Genomic DNA, 24,698 nt, shown 5'->3' with positions numbered 1-24,698 from the left:
ATTTTATGAGTAGCCTAGGATAAGGATACTAACATTGATTTTATATTTCTATAGATTATAATAGAAAACATGTTGCATGAGAAAACTGAAACGTCTATTTTAAATAATGTTTAACCATTATTAACACTATTAGTGTTTATTAATTTTTATAAGTAGAATCAAGATCATATATTAATATTTAATTCCTAAATATTTTGTTCAATATAATCAATAATACATATTATATTAGGTACTACTAATAGTTTTTTGTTTAAATTAATATTTATGTTATAATACAGAAATAATTTAAAAAAATAAGTTAATATAAAAATAGTAAAATAGCTTCTACCTTTTGAAAAATAAATAAAATACATATTATTGATCTTATGATCAAATCTTGAGTTAATTAACTATTTATATCAACAGTGTTGTAAATTTGTAAGTAATGGTTTATAATAGAAAAAGGTGTGGTGGAATATATATTTGAATATGTAATTGAGAACATGTCACTCCGTCAGTTTTCACCTCATGAACTAATATGTTGTTAGAGAAACCAAAAAATATTGCATTTCTTTTTATTAGATAATTTATTTTTTGACCCACAGACATAAGACATATTAATATCTACAAAATAATTCTGAAAATTATTCATCAATTTATTGTACTTACAGTATAATATATGACCATAATAATTAATAAAAACATTTAAATTAAATAAACATTTATTAATTATACTATTGGTATTGCTGTGAGATGTCATTAAAATACTATTAAGCAAATTGAATAAAAATATTTTAATATTCCTGTATTAATAATATTTTCAAATGCATAATGCTATGTTTAATATGCTATGCTAAGTTTAATCTAACAAATAATAAATTATTTTAAGTAACCACAATAGCGGCCGAGAAATGATCGTAGAAATTATAAAAACGGCAGCACAAATTCGTATAAATTGAGTACTAAATTATGATGTAGTTAAACCTATAAATATATAATTTTTAAGCATGGGGGGACTGAAATCACATCACTCCAGCTACACTCACTATTTTTCTTCGATAACTGGAAAACTGTGATCGTATAAATTTTGAAAATTCTCGTACAAATTCATACAAATTAAATACTAAATATTGGTAAAAAAAATTTTCAAAAATTTTAGATGAGTAACCTACTCGATCGAGTACCAACTACAATCGTAACCACCTAATAACAAATTACTTGCGACCATTTTCGATATTTCACTAGTCACTACTCTGTACGCACTATCAACAATTATAATTGCTGATAAAATTCTATACAAGGTGATTTTTTTCATCAACTATTCGTAATTTCTAAAATTGTTAGCATCTTATTTTTTACACTATTTTAAGTTACATAAAAAACAAAAAATTTCTAAAAATATTATATTTTTTCTATTTTACTTTTTTAGATTTTAAACGGAGCGATGAACGTATTGATTTTACAATAACATGTATTTTGTTTGTCTATTTTCTGTGCAAATCGGATGTAATTTTACTTTAGAAAGATCCAAAAATAGTTAATACTTTTCAAAGTAAACAATAATGTAATATGGTATAAATATATATTATTATTATATTTAAATACTAATAATATATTGAATGAAATATTTACAGAATATTATTAATATAAATGACTCAATATCAATAAAAAAAATATATTATGAAATATACTCTGCTTAAATTTGTTTTTCTTGTACATAACATATATTATACTAATAGCAGTCTCAACTTTCCATTCTTTTTTTTTTTTTTGAAACCTTATAATATTACATGGTATTCTAATAATATAAAATAAATAAATAAATAAAATCTGAAGGTTTTTAATAATTTTAAACTTTCATAATTATTGAATTGGTACACGAATTATTAATTTATTAAATATTAGTTATTACTTATTACCAATATGATTTAAACATAATTTTATTTACAATTCATTATAAAGTTAATAATTAGAAATTTTACTTTTTGTATATTATTTAAAAAAATGTATTTTCAATAAATAAAAAATAATATATAATTATATATAATTTTAAATATAAATAAAAAATTTAAAAAAAAAATGATTTAAAAAAATAACTATAATTAAAAAGCGAAATGAAAAATATTTAAATGATACTATTGATACTAATATAAATGAGTATAAATAATATAAGGAACGCAATAAACAAAATAATAACTTATAAAATAAACGTATACATATTATTTATAAAAATACACATTTATGAAATATTTCAATAATAAATAATAATTATGTTGTATAATACTACTTTTAAATGTTAAGAGTGAATTGAGTATTGACCTTATAACAAAAAAGGGAATGTCTGAGTATCATAACTGTTTTATCTTGGAAAATTCGAAGTAGATATTTATTCTATATTTTACAAACTTTACAAACTTTTAACTCGCTATAAAGTTTTAATATTGTAAATTTGTATTTACCATTATTCATTAATCACCAGCATCATAATTATTATTATATTAAGCAAAATCACGAAAATTTTACGAAAAAAAGTTATTTCAACTGATTATTATAAAACTATGTTTTTTTTAATGATTACGAGGGAAGTCGTTTTTGGATGATTTAATCCCCTTTTATTTAACACAATACGCGTTTCGTATATTATATATATATATATATATATGGATATTCAACGAAGGCGTACGACCATCACTATAATGTTTATGTGATATTTGATATGCGCACAGAATAATGTATAATATCAGGGTTTTATTATTAAAATAATAGTAAACGACGATCATATTATTATTAAATATTGACAAACCACCCTTATAGTAACCGTATGTACTATGTATATATATATATATATATATATATTGTGTGCGAACGAATGACGGGTGGCGGTTATGCAAACAAGTATGAATTCTGCGAATAGGGTAAATTGATTTTTCGTCAAAAATATAAATCTGTCAACCTTCGCAGCACGTTCAACAAATACACCCACGATTCAAAACGGCCCCGTGTGTCATGTGTTTATTATTTTATAGGTATGTATGCAACAATTGTGGTAGATGTTTGTGCAGAGTAGGTACATGTTATATCTAAAATATTATTAAATATATTATAATAATTAATAAATGTACTGAGTCTGAGTGTCTTGTCATGTTTGTTTTCGTTTATACATTTACATACCTATATATATATAAATATATGTCCATACACGTTATTACTTATTATACAAATTAATTATTATTTACCCGCTTTCTGTCCTAATTACACAACCAACATAAAATATTTTTTTTAAAGCAGAACATAGAATGCTTTGTAGAAATAAATAATTAAATTGGAATATTTACATAAATTAGTTCAATGAATTGGATAATAATAAAATATTGTAATCTCAATATTTATAAGAAAACCATAAGAAATTATATAAATTCAAAAAAACGATTGCTTTTTAAATTTCTAATAAAGCAATGATTTTTAAGCAATATTTCAAGAATCTCAATTAAAAATTATAATCAAGTACCTACCCACATTTTTTTAATCAAGATTTTGGCGGGTTGAATGAAATTAAATTATTACCAAATATTGCGCAAAAGTAGAAATAAATCAAGCAATGTAAAAAGCAGTAAACTGGTCTGAGTTTAAGGAGTATACGGTCCTGCAACGCTCAGTGTACTGAACATCAATAAAATCTTACTTGGGCCTCTATAAAACTATGAATATTTTTTTCCTTGATTTGCTATTTGTTATAAAAACAAATCATCAATAAAAAACAATATATAATATATATTCTACTAATTAGTATTTATTTATTTTCAGTAAAATTACTCTTTTGTTTATAATTAACATAATATTCAACTGTTAATAATAGTTTAATTTTAAGTATATTTTCACGCTAGCTTAAAAAGAAAATGACAATTTTACAATAATGAAAAAAATTTTATCATTTGTATTCTATATTTTTTTTTGATTATTTTGAAAATTGCTAAGAATATTTTACTTTGAAGTTTGAAGAATTTTAATTTTTAAGTACATAAAGGGTGATGAGTGATGACTAATGACGGACAGGATAAAAATCAATACATTTATATTATAAAATCAGAAATAAATATACATTACACAATAGTAGTTTTATTATAATAAAACATTTAATAATTAGTAACTTAAATATAGGTAGGACGTAGGTTTATTGCTTTATATATGTTATGTATTTATTGTTTAAGATTTACCTATAAATACATATTATCCATCATAATTTAATTATACAAGTTATTACACATTTAATTTAGTTATATTATAAACTAAATAAAACCATTGAGATTAGTATTAATATTTATTATTTAAAGTATTTTGCAACAATATCTTTTACATAAGATGCCTACCTACATTATACATTAAAATCTCAAACTATATTGTATAATATGTAAAAACAAACAATAATAAATAATTTTCAATTTTTATATATAATAATATAATCATATAATACACACATGTATATTGTATATGTATAAATATATCATAAATTTATATTTTAATCACAACTTCCATCATTCCACCCATCTCTCCATCTTTCATTTACTCTGTCACAATCGAAAATTGGTTTTCCAATTTTTTGATTGACATCATTGTGTATAGAACATAGCCATTCAGATAATGTATTTTGAGAATTAGTTTCTGGCGGTCGTTGGGTTAATCTATTAATGAAAATACTATATCAATACTAGCAAAATTCGAATGTATCTAGACAAATGTGTAGATATTTTGATCTATTACTGGGGCACATAAAATACTTAAATAATTACTAACCTACAAATATATTCTTTATAATATCATAATGCATATGTGTAACTTACAAATGGGTAAAATCACGACCACATGCTTGACAAGGATACAGACGTCCAAGTAATTCAAAAAATTGATTTATATCTTGTTGTTTTTGGAAAGAAGGTTCGTCCGGGTAGTTTGCCACTATGGTATGAAGCAAATTCCAGGTATGATATCCTGTCGATAACAAATATTTTAAGTTTTAATAATGTTTTATTATTTCAAACATTCTGATATATGTAATAGAATGTGTAAAAAAGGACTTTTTAATTTATCTTTAGACTAGTTTTAGGTTTTTATACGTGGGTATAAAATATTTTATAATTTCATTGTGCCATCGCTGCTATCCTATCGATTCGTTGCCTATGGTTACCAATTTAACTATGTCGAGGCATGAGTGAACTCAGATATTATGATTTACGAAGAATAAATAAACTTTAGAAGCGATTGGCAATAACACAATTAAGAAAAGTTAAGAAAGTCTACTTTGCAAGCGTGTTTTTGAAATATTTTGTATGACGTTAATAAATCGTTTTTACTTACAACCGTGTTTTTAATAATCATTATTTTATTTTCTACGTCTGTATTGTAAATTATTGCTAAATTAACAATCCTAATTTTAATGTTAGAATTAATATCTTAAAAAAAAAAAAAAAAAAAAAAATTATAAATCATAACGTCGAAAATAGGAATTAATTTGAAATAAATTAAATAATGTTAAGTAATTGTAGGTATAGGTATTAAAAAAATGTAATGTAAATTCAAAAAGTCAGAAAGTCAGTATAACAATACAATAATATATATAAATCACCTTCAAATTTTCATAATATATGTCAATGTTTCAATACTCATTAATATATTTCTTATATATGTAATATGTTTAACTTAACGTATATATTTTATTTCCATAGCAAAAACACATGCATTACTCAAATAAATTTGCCATTAATTCTAATAAATTGTAAAATAACTGTTTGTACTATAATTAACTGATTAAAAGATAAGCTTGTAAATTAAATACAATTTAATACACATAATATAAATTGCACGTTAAGTATAAAAATTAGTTTCAAAGATACAAAATATAAATTGAAAAATATTTTCAATAGCAACTTATTTTTTAGGTAGATATTTAAAATAATCATCATAACAGACTTCAAACTTTTGTTAATAAAACTTAATTTGAATTAGCGTAATATTTTACTTACCAAGTTGAACTTTATTCAACGGGCAGTTGTGTTCCATTTAAAATTTATCCTCCAGAAATAAAATATGTTATAAAAAATTTACAAAATTTGAATCGTTAGAAATAATATACATACACATGTTACTATAGGCGACAAATACAACTTGTAACAGAAATATTTTATTTTAATATTTGGTATTTACTATTTACGTTATCTACGTCATTTTAACACATACAATTCTAAAGCCCTGATTTACATATTCAAAAATACTCTATGATTCCTAACGTAACAAATAGCAACATTTTCGTGTGGGTGTTTTAAAATTAGATATCCTGTTGTGTATCTACTATCTATAAAATATAATTCTATGTATCATTAGGAATAATATTTTAGATCTATCAAAAATAAAAACTGGATAGTGGATCCTGATTTGCTAGTTACGTTTTTATTCATTATTATAATAATTAATAACACTTATAAATTATAAACGTTTTATAAGTCATAAGCATAACCTTGTACATAAATACTTAAATTTGATCTAGTCGCTTGGCGTCTATTCGTCATAACAACCAAAGTATAACTTTTATAACTTTTAAAAATAGCTGAGAAAAAAATTCAGGGAAAATCCAAAAGTTTTACACAAAATCCATTTTTGAAAAATGGATTTGTTTTTTATTTTAATTCAAAAATTAATAACTGTAGACTTTAAATTTTTTCCAAATATTTATGTCAGTATTTACAAGACGTAATAATTTATAGAAATGATTTTGGTATAATATTTAAAACTATTTGGAATATAATATATATATTTTATACATTACTTTTTATAGTTGTATTTCGAATGCATGATTTAATTTTTTTTTTTTTAAGTTAAAATGATTGAAAATTTAAAACAAGGTTTCTCATAAGTTATTTATAAACCAATTAAAACCATTAAAAATTGAGTAACATTTTTTTTTTAAAAAGATCAAATTTTTATAAAATTCAATTTTATACAATTTTCATAAAAATTTAACAATATATAACCTTTCTTTAAATCAAACATAAATAGTTTCTTTTTTATGAACTGTACTAAATAAATATTGTTTTTGAAAAGCCTTGTTTTTTTTTTTTATTATTATTAGATACTTACCAAATAAAAGTAAGTACAAATGCGTAATTCATTATATACAACTATTTAACTATGAATAATAAATATTTGAATAAAATATGTCCAAAATAAATATAGATAGGTTCACAATTTTAGTCTTAAGTATCTACCTGTATTATTATATAAAAAAAAGAATAATGATCTAATTTTGAAAAAAATGTTGAAATAAGTAATAACAAGTGCTTAAAAAAAAAAAAAAAAGTATGGCTATTATATTCTAGAACAGGGGTTCCCAACCTTTTTATCATCGAGTACCACCAGACACTTTTATAATCAATACACGTACCACCTCAATTTTAAAACTAAATTAGGAGTCAAATTTTTTTTAGCGTATATTTTTATTATTCATTCAATTCTTTACATTTTTATTATTTGATATTTATGAAAGTAAAAAAAATCATAATTTTTAGTTAAATCTAAATATTTAAATTTTAAATTACAATTTTCAAATTAATAAAAAAAAATAATAAATATAAATAATAATAAAATTAAATAAATAAAATTAATGTGATATTTGTTGTTGTTTATTTTTTACAAGGTCATCAATATACCATATTATATAAAATATAATATAAATAACACAAACGTTAAAACACTTAAAACTATAAGAATGCGCTTTATCGATAAGAATAGATTATCTAAAATTCTAAATTGCTACGATTACAAACCCCATGTTATCGACATTAAATTTATTTTGATAAAATAATAATTTTATAAAATTAGCTAATATCAAATAAACTAAACTAAATAATATTGAATGCAAATAGTAATAAAAAAATTTCTTCGCGTACCACCTACGAGCCTTCCGCGTACCACTAGTGGTACGCGTACCACGGGTTGGGAACCTCTGTTCTAGAAGCTGCACTAGAAGTTTATTATGTTACCACTTGTTTTAATAATGGTGTATTTAAAATATTAATTTTCAATTTAATTAAAATAATCATTGTATCAACAATATAATGTATCGTACATAATATTTTAACATAATGAATACAAAAATCAAAAGATATTAATTTTAAAAACTACAAAAGTTTCAAAATATCTTCTATTTCATGCTTTTGACAAGTAAAAACGTAAACTTTTTGTTATTACAAGGAGCAACTTTGTATATTTATTTATATAGAATATTAAGTTTAATATTCTATGCTTAGAAAATATGTTCAACAATTAATTTAATCAACTAAAAAAGTATGTACCAGTTGAAAATATTATTTAAAAAGTAGCAAAATAATTTATTGATCTATTACAGTTTCTCAAATTGTTAGTAATATCTATAATATTGTATTTTATTCAAAAACTTGTATGATTAGTAGTAAATCTTTTTTTTTAAACTCTTCATCTTAATTGATGTTTCAGGATTTAATTTAGGGATTTTCTATCTTTTATTCAAGCTAGAATAAGTAAATAAATTCTTATATAAGTACATGTATAGCAAGTATTTAGTTAATAATGGTTAAAATTTTTAATTTTAATATTTATTGACTAAATGAATACAGTCATAATATAAAGTGTATATATTTAATACAAGTAAATTTCAATAAATTAATCATATATTTTATAAATAATTTTAAGTTAAATAAAAATTTGTATTCAAAACATATTCATTTATAGCTTGCATAGATATAGGTTTTATTGCGTACCTATTGGCTATAAGATAAAAAAAAAACCAAATAAATTAAACAGAATATTTCATCGCACGCGTCTCACTTTCAACTTTTTTATTACCACTCTATCCACCATCAACGTGAAATGTCCCCATCAAACTACCCTTGGTAATGGACATCGGACCAACAACCAAACAAAAAGAAAGAATAAGAGAGACTATCGTTTTTCCAAATTTCTAATAGACAAAATCCAAACGAAAAAAAAAAAGGAAAAAACTCATGAAAATATGCAAGAAAAATTACATAAAATATGTAGTGGTGGCTTAATGTGACGGACAATTGATAAATATTTGACAGCTATAAATGACTATAACTAATATAATTATATACATAAAAACTGTACCTAATTGGAATTTATTTCCGTAATAAAGAAATATTATTACTTAAACTTAAATATAGGTACCAAATCTGCCTATTGAACAACGGATTGTATTAAAATCTTTAAATTTAATAAAAACAATTTTTTCAAATTAATTTGATTTTTCAATACCGATAAACATTATTTTGTCAATGCAATTATAACCTAAGCTCATTAAAGTACCTATAATGAAATGTGAACATGTAAACATAATTTATTCATATCATAAACCCCACTATATATTTATTATTTATATAATTTATAGAGTAACGTCAGTAAACCCAAGTTTTAGAAAGAATTATATAGTGCATTAATAAATTATTCACGTTTTTTTTTTTTTTTTTTTTGTATGGAGACATGCATCTCAATTGAAAATAAAAAATAATAATTTCGTCAGACAAAAACCAGGGCGTAATCTGAACACCGTATACATTTATAATTCGTCTCACGTTAATCATAACATAACATAATATCGAGTACCTACACGGCGGCAGTGTTAACCGCACAGGGATCCGCGTACGCAGACGTCAGAAATGTAACCGTGTTTTTCGACGGTCTCGCCCGGTTACCGGTGACGGGATGTGGCGTCGGTAACGTGGTAGCCGGTAACCTTTGCAGGGCGTCCGATTTAGTATGAGTATTCACACACGCGCGCGCGCGTACACACACTCCGACAGACGACGACCGACACTCACACAGTCTCACACACACACATACACATACAAAATACGCTTCTTGTGCGGTGTCGTCCGCCTTGCCCACACCGCACTCGTATAATTTATAATATTACGTTGCGTTCGGTTTTCGGCTAACCGATTGTTGTTATTGTAATCGAAATCAACATATATTCCCCCAACAGCGATAAAAAAAAAAAAATAAAAAAAAAAATCACGCGATCCCAAATGTTTCAGACGGCTTTGCTGCTCTCTGTACGCTTTTAATAATACCTACTACAATTTATTATTATGCTTGATAATTTATACAGCCCGTACCAACGACCACCACCACCCCCAACTGTTCGGCATTTGTTGTTTTTACAATAATTAAAACGGTTTTGGACGAGCCGACTCACGCCCGCGGGCGGTAACGGCAACAGAGAAAACAGATATGAAAAAAAAATAAATAAATAAATAAATAAACATTTCGACGTAAATACGTAAAATATCCAAAATGAAATCATATTATTATTATTATTATTATAATGATATTTGACCGCGCAGCAATTCGCTGTACGCTTGGCCGAGGTCGCCTCGACCCGACATAACGCCGACTCGACCGAACACCGACAGCAGCAGCACCGGCGGCGGCGGCGGCGTCGTCGTCGTCGGTCGTCCCCGGTCGTCATTCAGTCGGTCCTAAAAAACCGCATCGTTCACATAGCGCTGTGTGTGTGTGCGTGTGTGTTTCGTGTGCGTGCGCGTGTGTGTGAGTGTGTACCGCTTACGTTTGTGTGTGTGAGTGCGTCCGTCGGTCGTGTACGCCGATACAATACCATCATAACGCGATCCCGATACCGACTCGCCCGTCCATTCACGCAGTCATTAATCTCATTTAGTTGTCGTTATTATTATTACTGCAATCGTCGTTATTACACGTTTGGTTACTTTGAGTTTATTTTATTTTCCCCCCCGGTGTCGTCCGCTTTGCATGGGATCGTCGTCTGTCTTCTGCCACTGCCGCCGCCGCCACTGCAACACCCTACTCCGAGCTCAAAGGTACGTCTCGTCTTCCGTACGCACCGCCAACAACGGTAGCATGGATTATATATTTTATTGTCTTTATTGCATAAGCACGCCCGTTATATTGTTATTTTAATTGTGTTACTATTGTCGTCGATTGTGCGCGCGATCAGCGGATATCATCCGCCCATCCGACGCGTTTCCGGTCGTGCCGTATCCTTTCCGCGTCTCACGTCGTTCAACGGCAGTGAACGTCGTCGTCTCACGCCCGTCCGGTGACATTTCACGGTAGCCGTACGCGCAAAACTCTACGACACCGACGCCCGATCGGACTTGTTGCGATTTTCCGTTTCGATATTTTCGTTAACATCATTCCGTTAGCGTGTCTCTCCGACTTCTCCTTGCCCCCTGTCCACCCGTCTATCGTCTAATCATCTGCCGTTCGCGTCCGCTCCGGTCCGGTCAATCGCGTAGTCTTATCAGTACGTTGAAACGCCGTCGTTTCCGTCGTTTGTTCTCGCTAGTTTTGTGTTTGCTTTTTTTCAATATTTTTTTTTACCCTTGTGTTCCGGTCATTTGCGATTAACATTCACGACGTCTCGTGATCGGATCGATTCTCTCTGGTATGTACCTTCTGAAACGCGGCGTCTGTACGAATTTATTTTCGCACACCCCGCCCCTCGTTGGTCCACTTGACTATTGAACCACATCCCCCACCCCCTGACTTTTCTTCACTCTTCTACGAATGGTGGACTGTGTTATTATTTAATTTTTCTTAATTAATTATCCATTCTTATACATTTAAGTCATTTTCAATCATTCGCAAAGGGTGTACGTTGAGCATGACGTCTTCTAGCCTACCATGCACAAATACCTATTTTTTTCTCTCACAACCTATAATAATTGAGCGTAACAGTGATTTCCTGTGAATGTTTATATTCCTATTTAAATATTAAGTAATTATAAAATTAAACTTAGGTACCTACCAATTAAATTAAATTTTCAGAAATATCAAACCAATTTAAGGACTTAGTACTTTTTATACCAATTTATATTTATAGTAGGGTCTCGTTAATCCAAACGAGATTCAGGATAGGGATTATTCTGATTACTTATGACTTAAAAAAAATCAATTTTCTTGCAATTTAAATTTTGAAATTTATTTTTATCTGTACTGCATAATTTGTTATAATTTGTTGTTGAAAAACACAATGAATACAATCAAAATCATTATAATTATGTTTATTTAGCCAGTTAATATATACATATTATATTGCATATTATTATGATACATCTACATGTCTGTATTAGTATAGCGATGCAGCAATTTCCAAGCCCGTTCGGATTAACAAGACCCTACTGTATCTACTTACTAATTCTCTGAGATACCTCCGAGTAATTAATTATAACATTTTCAATTATATAATAATTTTTTTCATAGCTAAATTTATTTTTGTATTTGTTATAATTAAGAGTTAAGTACATTTTTATTTATTGTTTAGATTACTTAGATATTAATATCTAAATCATATATATAATATGAGTCACTTACTTGCTTTTATTAATCAACTAATGTTTTTCAATTTTGCACATTCATTGTTCATAATATGTGTATACCCATATTTCATTTTCTGTTTAAAAAAAATACAGTATTTTTTACATTTATACAGTAAATTGTCATCAAAATATCTAGTAGTACTACAGCATCCAACTCTAAATATTTTTTAATATTTATTAAACCTCAAATTTAACATGTATAATTTACTTTACGCATGATTGAAAATAAAAATTACATTAAATATTATGCAAATCTAATATTTGATTTATTTATCATAGGTATATAATATTTATTGTTTAAACCTATAATACTAGTTTACATATATTACGATAAGTATGCTAAAATTATTTATACAAAATAGTTACAATCGATACCTAGTTTCAAAAAAAATTTGTTTAATGTATTATATTTTTTTTTGGTTAAATATTCTTGACTTAAAATCTTTCAATAATTAGCTCCATTGTCTTAAGTTGACCTTATTCTTGTGTTAATTTAAATACCTAACTTATTACTTTGCAAAATTGAACTGTCTAATCTGCACACATATGTCTAGTATCTCCTAATTAATAGTTGTACTATTGCTTATTTAAAAAAATAATTACATTTATATTGTAGGTATGCTTCTATATAGTCTAATTGGTAAGTTGTTAGGTGTGTGATTTAAAAATCTAAGTAGCTTAATTTTTTTAAATATTATATTTGTTTTAATTCAATGTCTCTATTTTATAATAAACAACATAATTCATAATATTTGAAGTGATATTATTAAACAAATTAAGGCTATTTTTCTTTAACTCTTTCCCAGTGAAATAATATGCCTACCTCAACCATTGTCCTACCTATATTATTAGTGACTATCTAACCGTTTGATCTTTAATTATACATTGAACTTTGTTTGTAGGCTATTTTAATTAAATATTATCAACCAACACACACGCTCCAATTAAGCTTTAGAAATTTGATATATTTATTGTCTATTATTATGTTTATGGCCATAATTTATATTTATATAACATAACTAATAATATATAAGTTTATTTGTTGTTATATTATCTTAATAAATAATTTGTTGTTTATTAATTATGATAATTTTATTTTTTCAGGACTTAATTAATTTAAATAATTTAATATATATTTGGAACAATATCAAATAAAATGCGGGAATACAAAATAGTTGTTCTGGGCAGTGGTGGAGTTGGTAAATCTGCATTAACAGTGCAGTTTGTACAAGGAATATTTGTTGAAAAGTATGATCCAACCATAGAGGACAGTTATCGTAAACAAGTTGAAGTGGATGGACAACAATGTATGCTTGAAATTCTTGATACAGCTGGAACGGTATGTATTAAAATAATAATATACAAGTATATATAATTAGCAATTTAATATTTAAAAATAAATATAAAAGTTTATGAAGTTTCTATTTTCATCCTAATACAAGATGATTTGTAGGTATTGTTAACTAATAAATTAACTTAATATGATAATAGTTTAAAGACTGAAATGTTTTAAGATCTTGCCATGATCAATTATTAAATATTTTATAGATTCATTATAGATTATATAGATAATTTATTTATTAAAGGAATTGAATTTGTGTTGACTTAATAAACACGATTCAATAATTCCTTTTGATCTTCCAAATTTGCAGTAAACAAATTGAAGTTGGTCCTACATTAAAGTTGCATGATAAATCTTAAGTGACAATTCCAACTCATCGAAATGGAGTAAAAGTTAAAAAAATATTGATTCAGTAAATTAACTCAGTAACTTTAATAAATGTAGATATACTGTATTGTAACTTTATTGTTTTTATTGCTATCTTTAATATTTTCTTTAACCGATATTATAAATTGTATGATAGTATTAAAAACTTTGAAGCTACTGAAAAGTGGTTAAACTATAAAATAACAAAGTGAAAATAATGGGTATTATCTTATTGATAAATTTCATGTTCACATATTTTCATAATTTGTGAATTAGCAGAACTAAACTGTTTCTTTATATTTCCAATATTTTTTACCTCGTTTTTTACATTCAATCATAAAATTTGATTATTTTTCTTTAGTAGTATATATTATGTACTACGTCAATCATTTTATGTTAAACTAATGTTAAAACACTGTTTAATGTTATAGGTTAAATATTCTTGGTACATCAATCATCTTAAAAACATTTCTTTACCATCATAATTTTAAATAATTTAGTATTATGACAATTATTGTCGTAGGGGTATTTTAAAGATTTAATATGTTAGTTCTGAGTCTATGAAGCTAAACAGGAGTATTTTTACATCTTAGAAATTTAAATTTAAAAGAAAAAAATACTTTAATTAGTTAAATTTAAAAATTTATTTTTGTAATATTGAAATGCTAAATACTGTAGAAATCATAACAATAAGCATCAGATTAGAACAAAGAAAATGATTCCTTAACAGTTCTGTTTACTTGTACATTTAAAGCAAGTGTGTATAAATGAAATATTAACTACTTTTGCACCACAAAAAATATTTTATTAATAATGCTGGTTTTCGCACATAATATATATTTTATCTATTTTATGATGGTGTTTATCTATCACTGTTTAAAATAGTTATGATAACACAATAATTATTAACTAATATCTAAATTTTGACTAGCCCTTGAAATTTTTTTTTTAAATTTTCTGGACCACCAGATTTTAATTGCCGACTCCTGATATAGATGTTTAAAATCTATGTATTGTGTCTATATGAATATATACGTTGCATATATTACTGTATGTTTACCAATCTATAAACATATTTTTTTAAATATTTATGATTATAAATTTATTACTACTATAAATATTCTGTCATGTAAAATTTTCCAATCATATTGCGTTGTTATGCTGAGTAATGTATTGACATAAAACTCTAGAAGCTTTTGTTATGTATCTGAATTTTGTGCAAAAGTTCGATCATTAAAAAATAAAATTATAAAATCATGGTAATAAAACAAAATGATTTTTCTCACTTTTCAGTCTCATTACTGTACCCCAAACAATTTTGGTCCATAACATCAATATGTATTTCAGATTTAACCCAATGAAATAAAAATTTAGGTTCATTTTAGATTTTAATAATAAGACTAGTTAATTTTTACATTTTAAAATTGTATATTCTTAATGCAGTGTAAATTTTTATTTACTTATTTAATTTTTTTAATAATAATATCAAAATATTTGATGTAAAAAATGTATATTGTATCATTTCTTATATTATTAATTTTTTACAGGAACAATTTACAGCTATGAGGGATTTGTATATGAAAAATGGACAAGGATTTGTTCTTGTATATTCCATTACAGCGCAATCTACATTTAATGACTTACAAGATTTACGAGAACAAATTTTAAGAGTAAAGGTATACCATTTTTAATAGTTATTTATTAAATAAAACAACTATTGCTTTTATAACATGCCATATTAATGTATAAAAATTTAAAATTTAGGACACTGATGATGTCCCTATGGTATTAGTGGGAAACAAGTGTGATTTAGAAGAAGAAAGAGTAGTCGGCAAAGAACATGGCGTGAATCTTGCTCGTCAATTCAATTGTGCTTTTATGGAAACATCCGCTAAAGCTAAAATTAATGTCATTGATGTAAGTATTAAGAAGCCATATATGTATGTGTGTGTAACGTCCCCTCTTCACCTGATGTTGCGATCTCGCGTCGCCATACCGATAGAGTTATGTTTTGATTAACGGGGTTTCAGAGACTCGACCTCGATGTGTAATATTAATATTCTAGAGATCAGGGTTACCTTATTCAAGTAAAGCACAGTTGTTATAAATATAATGTATATTTTAACAGATAATTTGTAATTATATAAATAGTATGTAGGTTACCAATCCGGGTAGATTTGACCAGCCGTGAGTGTGGATTGAGAATGGTCGCATGAATCGTTTGAGGAGTCTTCTTATCGTCTATTCTGCTCCGCGTCGCACACACTCATTACTATACGATTGGTAATCTTTATATACCCTAGACCAGTAGTTCTCAACCGGGGTGACGCAGAATTTTAACAAGAAAAGAAATAAAAAATAATTTTTTCGAAAATAATCATATTACCTATTTCTTATAATAAATATATTATACACCTATACCACCACTGTCATGTACATAACATACCTCAAAGTTCGTATCTTTATAATAGTTTGTATTATTTATATTTAATCTTTTGGTCCGATAAACACGTGTACCTAGTAATTTGTCGTGTGATACACAGCTAAGATTGTTTATTATTTTGATATTTGGGTGACGCAGTATTTGATTCTAGTGACTGAAGGTGACATGAATCAAAAAAGGTTGAGAACTACTGCCCTAGACTGCTGCCTTAAAGCTTTAGGTCAGCAGTCTGCCTCGCTAGCCATTCCTCACACTCAGCATTTTAACAATGTGTGCTCTACTTAAGGAATAATGTACGATGTCGATAGATGACAATCGTTACATGTGTATTTTATTTTATTGATAGTACAGTAGTTAAAGTAGTAAAGGTATCCTTGTATGTTTAATTTCATTCCCTTTATTATTATTATTCTAATTTTTTTTTTTTTTTAGAAACATCAAAGTGTGAGTATTTAATAAATTAGTATATATTTTCATCGTTAATATTTTAATAAACTAGTAATTTGTATTGACTTCATATTGAAAATTTAAATATTCTACTCGATATTCTATTATTTATTTGTTATATATTTATAAATAATGAATTTTTATACTTAAAAAAATTAATTTCTTTTAATTTTTTTTGTAATTATTTATTATTATTCTGCCATCTTTGTCAAAGTTTATTGTTGCTTTAGCGTGTTACCACTAAAAATTTTTTTGGTAGTACGAAATGTTACAAATAACAGAATTTTCAAAATTAATATGATCTTTGTTACACGAAATTTGAACATTTAAGATTTGTACAATAATTAAATTGATTTAATATAAACTAAAACTAAAAACTTTTGTTTTAATATACTAAAAATGTAATACATATATATATGTGTGTGTGTGTGTGTGTGTGTGTGTGTGTGTGTGTGTGTGTGTGTTTACATGATTTAAGTTTATAAAATAAGATTTAATGTCAGCTCTGTTTCGTTAATATGAATCTGACTTATTTATTTTTATGTAATATATCAATTTAATTTTAAATTATCATCCATAATAAGTACATCTATTTACAAAATGTTAGTTATTTATTTTTTTAATTAATTTTAATTGGGTTATTAAATAAAAAATTGTATTTGTTTTAGATATTCTATGATTTAGTGAGACAGATCAACAAAAAAAGTCCAGAGAAAAAACAGAAACAAAAAAAGAAGTCGCTATGCGCTCTTCTCTAAATAGCTTAATAACAATGATGATACAACAATCAATACCATCAATCCACGTAGAGAAAAAGGAAAGTTTAACAATGTGGTAAAAATATTGTTTTATGAGTCAATGCTAAATTTGTTATTGCTTACTAATTTTTATTTTAAATGGCTAAATCGACTTTTCCAAATTGCTTTTGTACTTTTTTTTTTTTTTTTTAATTTATAAGTACCTAATTATTATTATTATTATTATTATTATTATTATTTTATTGTTCATTATTGGATATAGCCAGAATTGTAATATTTTTTCTGAGGCCTGGATCTGTAAATACCATTAATTATAAAAAATTTACACAATCTAACAACAATGTGTAATGGGCCGTTTTTTTGTTTATAAATCTAATGTGTCAATGATCCTTTATTTTTTTTAATTTATTTTTTGAAAACTTAAACCTTTTTTTCTCTCTATTATTGAAATTATATTTTAAAAAATAAATATTCTTGACATAGTTTTCCATTAAAGTGCCAATGTTTATAGTTAAATATAGATTTCATTTATACATAAAATCTGCAATGTATCATTTCTCAATTTAAAGTTCATAACTCATCAATTATATTTGTTAAAATATTTACTCATTAACAAACGTTCCAATTATAAAATTGTGATTATTTTGAAAATTATGCTGCCAATAATAACTGTTGTTTCTTGGTAATTTAAAAATCTGCACCTGAGTTTTAGATTTGCAATACATCAACCATGACATACTGAATTTTTGAATTATTCATTAATTTTGGAAACATCATAAACTTGAAACTCCCTTGGCATAATACATAAACTTAAAATAATAAATTTATCCATTCCAATACTAATTTTATTACTATTTCTTTTTCAATATTATTACATATAAACAGAGTTAAAAAATATATATACTTATTATTTATAGCACATAAATTATAAAATAACTAAATAACCAACTAAAGTAATGAAGTGTTTAAAAATTGTTTCATTTTAAAAATGTTAAATTCCCGGAAAGTTTTTAGTGTAGTTATATACTTATTTATTAGCTACCATACAATTCGTATACATTTGAATTGTACATAAATATTGTATTTAGGCCTAAAGCTTGTCTAAATATATTATTATAGTTTGTCTTTTATCTTAACTGAGCTTATGATTATTATTGTATTATTTCATTGATTGTTTTAAATCGCGTTTTCAATCATCCAGGGTTTAAGATAAACACCAGTTATAAGTATAATAGGTCTACCTGTTAGAACTTGATGAGTATTTTCCATATATTGTGTGCTATTCTTCACATTCTTAATTTATTGATATTCATTTATTTAACTTATAAACTATAATTATAATATAAAAGACAATTTTAAATATTAATATTCTGTTTGGAAAACCTTGGATTTCATTAGTCTCATACTATTTTTTATCAAAAAATTGAAAATTAATTTTATTCATTCAAGGTAGAGTTTTATGTTAACCGTATATTTTTGCACTATGAAAATCTAATAGATTCAATCCTACTCATAAGACAAATATTTTTTTCAACTAAAAACATTGATCGAACAATTCCTTATTCATGTACTATGTTTCAATCTGGCATAATACTTTATGATCATCCATATTTTATTTATTTAAATATTAAATGGTTATAGTTTCTGTATATTGTACCTGTATGTATGACGCACAATAATATTCTTGTGATAACGAACAAACATAATCATTTATAACTTCTGTTATTACAAAATTTGTATAATCACACAAGGTACTCGTTTAAAGTTATTGTGACTAAAAAACTACAAGATAAAAATTTTTTATTCTTTTAAACAGCATTTTTTTGACACTAAATAAAATTGATGTTTGTAGCTTAGAAAAATTTAGCATTTTCCTAAATAAAATTAATTTTTTTTTTATTATTATTATAATATATGTATTTCGACTTGTTAACAATTTTCAATTCTAATAGTTGTTTAATAAATATTACTTAACAAACCCATAATTGTAAGGATGTGCAAATACATATAAATAAAAAAAAAAATGTTTATAAATATATATTTAAATATATATATATAAATAATTTTGTGTATGTATTTATTAATGAATTACAGAAGTGTAATTATAGGTACCATTTATGCATTTATATATATTTAACATATAAGTGTTTGTAGGCCAATATTTAGTATATTCATTTATAGTATGAGTCCTAATTCTTTTAATATTGACAACAGCATAATTAATTTAAAATACAATTTTTGAAGTAATTGTTTACTTTTATTATTTTTTTTTTTTTTTTATGCTTATAAAAAATAAATAAATGAAACCAAGTTTTAGACAATATTATTGTTGGTAGAATGGTAAAATTTCATTAGTGGTTTAATTATTTATTTTACTGCTATTTTTTTTTTTTACGTATTTCTTCATAAACATGTAAATGTTAATATTACTTATTTATTTTCTATCTAATTATACATTTAACAACTAATTCCAATTACACTAAAAGAAGAAAATAACTTTATTGTATTCATACTGATAAAATGGTTTTTATATGTCTGAACCGTTATGATCTTCTTAATAAACATATTGTCTATTGTGTTCTGTGTGTTGTATAAACCAGAGGACCAATTTAATTATGCAAAACTTATTAAGTGTGTTCTCTAATCGTACTGTATAATATTGCATTCTATTTATTGTTAAACCCATTTTAATGATTTATTGTTTATATAATCTTATTTTATATGTCTGTATACATACATATATTATTTTTATTTATCAATGTATTGATTATTTTATTATTTATTATTATTATTAATTATTTTTATTTTTTACCTAGTATAGATTCTAAAAGCAAATAATATGAAATATATATTGGACCCAAGTTATTAAAGGATGTGAATTAATAACAATAATAATAATAATGATAATTCATTTTATGTTTTATTTTATAAAATAATCAAACAACTAGTAGGAGTGTTAAATGTACAGCACAAACTAGTGCACAAACACCCTACTGTAGTTAATTTTTTTTTTTTTATGTTATATATATCTTATTATTTTGTAATTGAAATTGCACTCGCAGAGAGTGTACAGCTGCGATATAAATTAGTACTATTTCTATATGTCTTGTATTAATTACACAAGGTGTTTTATTCTTATTTTTAAATGTTTATTTAACTAAATATTTCAATTATCGTAAAAAAGTGTCGCATTATTCCTTTCACTTTGATCACTATTTATCATTGTAATATAAATTAATATATAAAATATATTGTAGTAAATTATTTTTCAAAAACTCAACCATATACTAAAATATTACATATATTACAAATAATGCTCGTCTAGGTTTTAATTTACGTGAACTGCTAATCAGGTGTTTTGATTATTCGATTGGTCATGATATTATATTATTGCATGGTATCCAATATACCATTATAAACGTATATGTTTGGGTCCGTGTAGTAATGCAATAATTAATTATATAATATGTTTACTACAAAACTACTTGCTATCATGTTTTTTTTTAATTTAAATATATGATGGATAATAAGGAAATTTACTAAATTGTATTACCATGAAATAGCGACTTCAGAAAATCATTTAATATGTATGTAATAATATTATCTTCTGAATGTTAATCTTATTTAATATAAAAATTTGATCATGATTACCATGATGGCTATTCATATTGGACTGTCATACTAAAAAATTTAAAAGAAAAATGTTTATTAATTTATTCTTAAATAAAATATGTATACCACTATTTAGTTTATTATATTGTAATTAATAATTATTTTTAATTTCGATCAAAAAAAAAAAAAAAAAAACATTTATTATATTTGTATAGATGCAAATTAATTGTATTTAAAATTCCTATTTTGTATTTTATATTATTAGTTTTTTTGAAACAGCAGCTACAAGCAACTCCTAAAGTCTACCATTTATTGGCTGGTTTTAGGTGAAGTGAAAAATGTATTGTTTTTACATTCATGTTTATTATTATTATTATTATTTTTTTTTAATAATTACAACTATAATTAATATCTTTATTTGCAAACGAGTGTTGTTTGATAATGTTGTCGCATTAAGAAATTTAAACAGTATTCATCTAGTATTAATATAAGTGTAAATACTGGAAATCAACTCTATAAATAACTTTAGGATATTTTTAAAGTAATCTCAGCAAGTATGGTTTTAACTGAAATGGAGTTTTATGTTTTTCTTTTTATACATAATAATTTATTATCGATCACAATCAAAATATATTGATTATGTATTCATTATACACTTACTCATTCGTTTACACATTTACCTTACTTGCTGAGCTAGTGAGATGATTGTAACTAGATTATTACTCAACAATTTATTGTTCAAATGAAATGTAAATCAAGCAAACACATCCTTTACCTTTTAGCATCAATTTCCACAAGTGACTTGAATTTATAAAATAATAAATGGTTTTTACATATATATCTGCAAACAGTAATCAAAAATCTACATTTTTAATGTTTAACTGATGAAAGTTAATAAGTAAAACAATCATTGATATTTGTCTTCAATTAGGTGTCATTATTAACTTTTTTATGGTTGAATATTTATTTGTGCATTTGTGGTCGTATGTATTTAAATTGTTCATATATTATCATTGTACAGAATATTTTACTGGACATTTGATTTAACAATAAAAAAAAATTAAGTACCTACCAGTTAGAAAAATAAAATAATTCAATTTAAACTAGTTACATCATCAGTCACAAATCAAGGTTTGTTTAATTTCTAATATGTTGATATCATGTTGCCTGTATTAGATATCATTATTGGAATTAATGAATTAAAATAATAGTATTTTAATATTATGAATTGTAATCACAATAACATTAAGATTGACAATTGCCAGACTTAGTGTTATTTTATATTTTAATCATAAAAAATTTGTGTCTGCCATAAATCATATCTTTGAGAAGTAGGTGTCATACATGTATGTAATGTATGCTGATGCCACAGCTTTCGACTTGGAGGGCCCATTATTGCTCAACGTTCCACAAAAAAAAAATAAATTAAATAAATACAAATATATAAGAAAAAGTAAATACATTGTTTTTATAAATTCATTTGAATGAAACATTAATTCAAACAAAACCATTAAAAAACAGAAGAAGAGCAATTAGAAAAAAGATATTGATAACTCGGATGTTTTATTAAATAAACTGAATACTACTTATATTTCCGTCTTAAAAACAACTGCAACGTTTAGTATTGATACTAATGATACTATCAACACTAAAAATGTTGAACCTAATATTTTTACAGTTTAATCTGAGCATTTTTCCTACTGACAAAGTTCATTTTAAATATCTATTCAGTGACCCAGAAAAAAGTTTTATGATTTCTCAAGGCTCTTGTCAGCCTAAGGTCCATTTTATAACGTACATGGCTACGTTACTCATTAACTTTAAATAAAATATTATGTTGTCAATTATGTTGGTTGTTTTCTACAAAAAATAGAATTCTGAATCAGTTCCATTTTTCCATTGAATTATTATTAAGTACTTACCTACCTATTATATTCTTCAAAAATGGACATTAACTAGTCAACAATTTAATTTTTTTAACTTTTTAACTTAACTAGTTAGTTTACTTTCTAATCAACTTATAAACTTATGGAGTTTAATTGAAAGTTGAAATAACTTAGCTTTTTGCAGTTGATATTAAACATTTTTTTAATAAAATTATGAATTATAAATTGTATTGTTTTAATGTTTTATGACCTTCAATTGTTATATTATATAAAAAAATAAAAATAATATTTGTTAAATTACTAATTTGAGATTTGTATAGTTTAAATTAATAGATATTATAATATTATTTGACGTGAAAGGGTATTTAAACTGTACAATGTACATTATGATAAAAATTAAATAAAATTGTTTTTTATAATTTAGTAAATTAGAAAGACATAGATAGTCATTATTTATGTGATTAATATACTACTTTAAAAAAATAGTTTAACTTTTTTTGAACTGAGTTAAATTCCTATTTTTTTTTTCTTAATTAAACATTAACTTATCAAATTAAATTTATAATTTATTAACTGTTAACTTCTAATTTATCGATCTCGTGCTCTTTTAATTTAACTTAACTCGAGTTAAATATTTTCATTAACTTACTCACCTTTGATATTCTTATCATTATTAATAAATATATATATTATGTTATTTTATTGTATGTAATTTCATCTAATTTTTTTTTTGTTTTTTGTGATTAAAATTTTAATAAACATGGAAAGTACCTGTTATATTCAAATAATATTTTATAATTGTAGAATAAAAAGATGGAAGGGGGCCTTTTTTAATTCTGCACACAGGCCTATGTTTGGGATGAACTACGCCACTGTCTCTGAGTTACTTATTTGTTACCATTGATCAAATATTTAAATACAATCTAAATTTTAGTAAATGTTCTTACTAAGTAATTACTAAATATGATAAAATATAAAATATTTTGAAATTTATATTTAACTATTTGAGTGATCGTGCATGATATGTATGTTTCAGTTATAAAAAAATTGAATGTACTTCAATAAGTACAGTGACCAAAAAATAAAAAAATTGTTCCTATTAAAACTCTCCCCTGTTCGCAACAACTGCAATACAGTGGGTGGAATGCCAATCAAAATATTTTTAATAAATAAATACACGAACACCGAAAAATGTATAACGGTGCAACTTCTTCGTCAGAGAGTATTTCATAAGAAAAATGACACATTACCCTAGAGTCTAGACGGCTAGACATAACGAATTAAATTGTACGAGGTAGGATATTATAAAGTTATATTGCATATTTGCATGTTAAACGGACGATAGTGTAATCAGAATTTGTCAGTTGACATTTTGTATTTTCTTGTACGTTCATCGCCGCACTACCATAATATGTAAATTAACCATCTAAAAGTATCTGTCAACAAATATACATCTAATTT

General features: G+C 24.8%; 2 protein-coding genes across 3 annotated transcripts; one reads left to right on the top strand and one right to left on the bottom strand.

Moving 5' to 3' along the window:
• Positions 1-4,495: 4,495 nt before the first annotated feature.
• Positions 4,496-6,033, bottom strand: LOC112600031 (FAD-linked sulfhydryl oxidase ALR-like). The gene is made up of 3 exons (XM_025347166.1): positions 5,997-6,033; positions 4,818-4,965; positions 4,496-4,658 (listed from the first exon to the last, which is right to left on the bottom strand). Exons 1-3 carry the CDS (start codon positions 6,031-6,033, stop codon positions 4,496-4,498), a joined length of 348 nt encoding a protein of 115 aa, XP_025202951.1.
• A 4,473-nt stretch (positions 6,034-10,506) lies between these two features.
• On the top strand, positions 10,507-17,895 carry LOC112600049 (ras-related protein Rap1). 2 transcript variants are annotated; one of them, XM_025347193.1, is made up of 5 exons: positions 10,507-10,862; positions 13,488-13,722; positions 15,639-15,767; positions 15,856-16,008; positions 17,650-17,895. In XM_025347193.1, exons 2-5 carry the CDS (start codon positions 13,540-13,542, stop codon positions 17,737-17,739), a joined length of 555 nt encoding a protein of 184 aa, XP_025202978.1. In that variant the 5' UTR covers positions 10,507-10,862; positions 13,488-13,539; the 3' UTR covers positions 17,740-17,895. The 2 variants fall into 2 exon arrangements, with proteins under 2 accessions (XP_025202978.1, XP_025202979.1); XM_025347194.1 differs by lacking the exon at positions 10,507-10,862 and adding an exon at positions 11,127-11,449.
• The last annotated feature ends 6,803 nt before the right edge of the window (positions 17,896-24,698 follow it).

The sequence above is a fragment of the Melanaphis sacchari genome, unplaced genomic scaffold (assembly GCF_002803265.2).
Source record: "Melanaphis sacchari strain LSU unplaced genomic scaffold, SCAv2.0 Contig59_pilon_pilon, whole genome shotgun sequence".
Classification (NCBI taxonomy): domain Eukaryota; kingdom Metazoa; phylum Arthropoda; class Insecta; order Hemiptera; family Aphididae; genus Melanaphis; species Melanaphis sacchari.
The sequence above is the reverse complement of the archived record's forward strand: the minus strand, read 5'-3'. Positions and strand labels throughout refer to the sequence as shown.

What these genes read in the sequence shown, in the direction of transcription:
- LOC112600031 (XM_025347166.1), bottom strand. Translation starts at nt 6,033, where the DNA reads ATGGAACACAACTGCCCGTTGAATAAAGTTCAACTTG. An exon ending in GTTGAATAAAGTTCAACTTG is followed by an intron (nt 4,966 to 5,996) that starts GTAAGTAAAATA and finishes TGTTATCGACAG; the next exon opens with GATATCATACCTGGAATTTG. An exon ending in GGTCGTGATTTTACCCATTT is followed by an intron (nt 4,659 to 4,817) that starts GTAAGTTACACA and finishes TTTCATTAATAG; the next exon opens with ATTAACCCAACGACCGCCAG.
- LOC112600049 (XM_025347193.1), top strand. Translation starts at nt 13,540, where the DNA reads ATGCGGGAATACAAAATAGTTGTTCTGGGCAGTGGTGGAGTTGGTAAA. An exon ending in TTCTTGATACAGCTGGAACG is followed by an intron (nt 13,723 to 15,638) that starts GTATGTATTAAA and finishes AATTTTTTACAG; the next exon opens with GAACAATTTACAGCTATGAG. An exon ending in AACAAATTTTAAGAGTAAAG is followed by an intron (nt 15,768 to 15,855) that starts GTATACCATTTT and finishes TTTAAAATTTAG; the next exon opens with GACACTGATGATGTCCCTAT.